The sequence below is a fragment of the Grammomys surdaster genome, unplaced genomic scaffold (assembly GCF_004785775.1).
Source record: "Grammomys surdaster isolate TR1022 unplaced genomic scaffold, NIH_TR_1.0 140, whole genome shotgun sequence".
In the NCBI taxonomy this organism is placed as follows: Eukaryota; Metazoa; Chordata; class Mammalia; order Rodentia; family Muridae; genus Grammomys; species Grammomys surdaster.
The window spans coordinates 1,801,041-1,805,590 of NW_021604598.1; the positions used below are offsets into that span (position 1 = coordinate 1,801,041).

Sequence of the window (4,550 nt, forward strand, 5' to 3'; positions counted from 1 at the left end):
CCCCCTGACCTCCTCCCTCTGACTCCCCATCTAACTCCCCCTGACCTCCTCCCTCTGATCTGGACCAGTTTTATCACCTTCTGACCATCTATTTCTGATAACCCCCTATCTTCTCCCTCTCTCATCCCAGAAAAGAAAGAATAGGTCTGGCCCCACAGGCCCATAATCCAAGCCATCTTTGGAGCCCCACCCAGGCAGCTTGGCCAATGTTAACTGAATCCACATGGTTTGTGCAGGGCGGGTGAGGGCTTCCCCTGGGCCCAAAACCCCTGGCCTGTCCCTTCCCCTAGCAAACTGTCCCACTGACCCCCTGACCCAGACTCTTGGCAGAGGCAGGTTCTGCTAAACCTGCCAGGACCTCACTTCAGAGTGGCTCGGCTGACCTCAGCACTGAGAACTGGGTTGGGGGACTTGAGGAGGAAGGGACTTGGATGAAGACCCCATCCCAGCTACCCCCTTTATCTTCCAAACTTTGTAGAGCCCTGTTCAGGTCCCTGTATCCTTGCCTCTGTCCATTCTACCTTCTCTCTGTCCCATTCCATGGCTCAGGTCTGAAATCAGTCAACAATCAGTCTTGCTTTCTTGGTATTCTCTCTCCATCTGTTCCCCCTATCTCCCGCCCCCATCTGTAATTGTCTCTTCAGTGGCCAGGCTGTCATTAAGAGGTATTTGGATTACAACTTCCCCACCCCCCTGGGGCTGAATTTGGGCTCTCAGGCTCTGCTAACCACAAGGTCAACCCCCGAAGGATCATCCCAGCTATCCCTCTGGACTGGGAGCCCAAGGGAAGATTTAGATCCACAGCATCATTCAGTAGAAGAATTTGCCCAGCTCAGTTTATTGTTTTTGTTTTCTAAATAAGGTCTACTGTAGGCCAGGCTGGTCTTGAACTCCTGTCCCTCTGTTGTTCACCTTCAGAGTGCTGAGATTGCAGACATGCTCCACCATGCCCATTTATGTAGCGCTGACATGGCACACAAGGATTTGTGCATGCTAGGTGAGTGCTTTCCCAACCGAGCTACACCCATAGACAGATCCCAGCTTCTAGGCAGTAGGAAAAGGGGTCTCCCCTTGGTCACTGTTCACTCCCATTTCAAAAGTCCTCTCTGCCATCTAACCCAAAAGACTCTTGATTCAGCCTTGAATCCTCTTGGCAATGACCTTTCAGTAGCTGACAGCCCTTTCTCTCTCATGGCTCCATGACAAGGAAACACACAAGAGCCATTGAGCCTGTGGGGCATGCAGGAGGGGTCAGGAGCTGCCCAAACTCTCCCCCACATACACACCCTCTCCCTGCCATGGTCAAGGCCTCTAGGGAGATGCCTGGTAGGGTCTAGGATGTGGAGGAAGGCAGGTAAGGATGCAGCTGGGTCATGGATGGAATTCCCCAAAAATGCATGCAGGAAATTTTGCAAGCATAGGACTTGCCACTGGTTGAGATACAGGCGGTTAATTAGATGAAAAGTTTTGAGGACTGACAAGATGGCTCAGCAGGTAAAGACACTTGCTGCCAAGTCCGATAATGTAAGCTTGAGTCCAGTAACCCACATGCTAAAAGGAGAGAATTGGGTCCCTCAGATTATCTGACTTCCGCATGTGGACACACACACACAAAATGAAGAAATGTTTAAAAAAAGAAAAAAATCTAAATTTGATGCCATTGTTCAGCATGAGTGGGCCCTGGCAGCAAGATTTCCATACCATATACCCCACAGGCCAGACTTGTAACGGGAGATGGAGGCTTTAACCCCCAGATTTCTTCCACGCAATGCAAGGGAAAATCTGACCGAGTCACTGAGTGGGCGGCTGCTTATGGAAGATGACAGCATCTGTCTGTGGACCGTAGAGAATCATGTGTGAGAATCTGAAAACACAGGAGGGTCCTGTCTGGGTGGCAGATGGGGTTGCCTGGGTGTGGCCATGAGTTGCACATTCCTGGAGTCCCAGGGGTCATGTATTCTGAATGAATGCCTGAGGTTGCATGACCCTGAGGTTCTGTGAGCGTGGGAATGGGGCATAGGCCAACACGGAGTTCTCCACGTGGTCTGCAACCTCCCCAGACTCAGCAGAAATTGGGAACGTAGAGCTAGTGTATGTGTGTGGCCTCTAGGGACAGAACGCACCTTCCTTTTCTTCTGGGAGGTGATCTAGGTCATAGAAGCCCTGGTCATCCGTCTCTTGGCGAGTCATCGTGTCCTCTCAACATTGCCACCCGCAGAACCCTGAAAGGCGTGGCTGGGGCACCAGGCCACATGTTCACAGCTGGGCATGCGTCAGCGGTGACTCACCCATCCCTTAGCCCTGGGGACCCCCTTGGGGGCCCTGAGAAATTCTTCAGGAAAATCACCCCAGGATCTTGCAGCTGAGGTACGATGCAACTTCCACTTGACCGCCCCCGCGGGCGCTCAGCACCACCCCTCCTCTTGCCGCACCCCGCCTCGCCCCTCCATACAGCCCTCCCGTGGGCCCTGTCCATGGTGCTGATGTTGTGACTCTAGGGAGAAGGGGGAGGGGAGAGGAGGGGGGAAGAAGGGGTGGGAGCCAGTTTCAGGCAAAGAAAAGAGAATAATGTAAAGCCCTTGGGAGTAGTGCAAAAAGGAACTGTGCAGGTCAGTGAAATGGCTGGAGTGAGGTGTTTGCTGCAAAGTTTAATGACCTGAGTTCGATTCCTGAGACCTACATGGTGGAAGGAGAGACTGATTCTCGAAAGTTAGTTGTTCATTTGACCTCCACACTCACACTGTGGCACAAGTGTACACAGAGAGAGACAGAGAGACAGATGTAATCAAAAGAAAGCTGTGAATTCCTGATTTGTCCATCCCACTCACCACCAACCTCAGAATCAGGCACTCATGTTCCCGTGGGCAATAATATAAACCTCTAAATCCCAAATGCAGCCAACCAAAGACAAATAAACACATCTGTAACACATGATTATTCTCAAAAGTCATCCCAGTGGGGTTAGGGATGAGACTTGGTGGAGAGAGAGCTTGCCTCGAATCCTGGAAGCCCTAGGTTCCATCCCCAGTACCACACGACCTGTCATACCAGCACTTGGAAGATAGAGGAGGATTAGAAGTTCAAAGCTACAGCCTGGATTACATAGAAAATTTGAGGCCAGCCTGAGCCACATGAGACCCTATTTCATACAAAAGAGAAGAGAGGAGGGAAAGAATCACAGCTCCATAGACAGGTTGAACTCTCACATCTGACCACACACACCCTCCCAAGAGCTGCCCTGTCACCCACACTTACACCATCCCAGCTAACTGTCACACCCAAATGCACACATATGCACACACTCCTATAAAATACAGTTGGGTTTGGGGGGGGTTGTTTGTTTGTTTGTTTGTTTGAGACAGTGTAGCCAGCCCTAAATGTCTTGGACTCACTTGGATTCACAAGGTAGACCAAGCTAACCTCGAACTCACAGAGATTTGACTGCCTCTGCCTCCCAGGTGCTGGGATTAAAGGCGTGTGCCACAACTCCCAAGTTAAAATAGGGTTTTTTTTAAAGGCAAGCTCTCATATGCTGGCCTCAAAGTCACTATGTAGTTCAGACTGGCTCTCAACTCTGCTTCCACAGACCCAGTCCTGGGGTTGTGGGTGTGTACCATTGTGGTGCTGAGGATGGAAAAGCCATTTACCAACTAAGCTACAGTCCTATGTCTCAAACACCCACCCCGACCCTTTTTAGACACAGAGTCTGCTTATGCACCCCAAGATGCAGTAAGTAGCCCAGACTAGTCTTGAGTGTGCAAACCACCTAACTGTCTCTCGAGTGTTGGGATTGCACTATGCACGGGAGCACTCATCTTCACACACCAGCTTGTAAACACAGCCCACACTTTCCGTGGCAACATCCCCCTTCTCACACGCACACATCAGCTAGAGCTAGATCCTAGGGTCTCCACATCACCATGGCACCCCTTACGAAGGACCTTTCCCTTGCACACACGTTTTGGGCTCTCCCTTGCACCCTCAAATGCTATTTCAGCCCTTCGTCCCTTCTCACCAGCCAGCGTCCAGGACACGAGCTGCAGGGAGGCCAGGAGCAGGCAGAGGCCGACCTGAAGGTGGTCCAGTCTCCGGCAGCTTCTCATCCCAGCGGGGCCTGGTGCGCCAAGGCCAAGGGGGATGTGGACTGGTTTTCCTGGGAGCAGTCACTGTGGACAGCCGGAGGCTGTGAAGATCTGCCGAGACTGCCCGAGACCCCGCCCTGGCCGCGCCCTGCACTCTAGAGCCCTGGCCAGGCGGGGCCGGGCAGGAGGGGGGACTCACAGCTGCACGGAAAAAGTTTGCGAAGTGTGCACCACGCGCTGATTGGCTGGCTGAGATCAGGGCCATTCTTGCCGGACAACACCACGGGGATGTTGGGCTACGCCCACCAGCCCTAGACTGCCTCTCGGACTGGCTTTCTCAAAGGCTGTCTTAGCCCGATCAAACCTTCAAACTCAGAGTAGAGAGATAGTTCAGCAGAGAGAGGCACTTAATCACCAAGACTTTTGACCTGCTTTCTGTCCCAGACCCCAGAGCATGGAAGGAGAGAA

General features: G+C 52.2%; 1 protein-coding gene across 1 annotated transcript in view; it reads right to left on the reverse strand.

Moving 5' to 3' along the window:
* Col5a3 (collagen type V alpha 3 chain) overlaps window positions 1-4,167 on the reverse strand; it is a 52,760-nt gene extending 48,593 nt beyond the window's left edge. The window contains exon 1 of the mRNA XM_028763721.1: window positions 4,016-4,167. Within this exon, the coding sequence (XP_028619554.1) occupies window positions 4,016-4,103 (88 nt within the window). The 5' untranslated portion in view covers window positions 4,104-4,167. The remainder of the gene's footprint in view (window positions 1-4,015) is intronic.
* Between the last annotated feature and the right edge of the window lie 383 nt (window positions 4,168-4,550).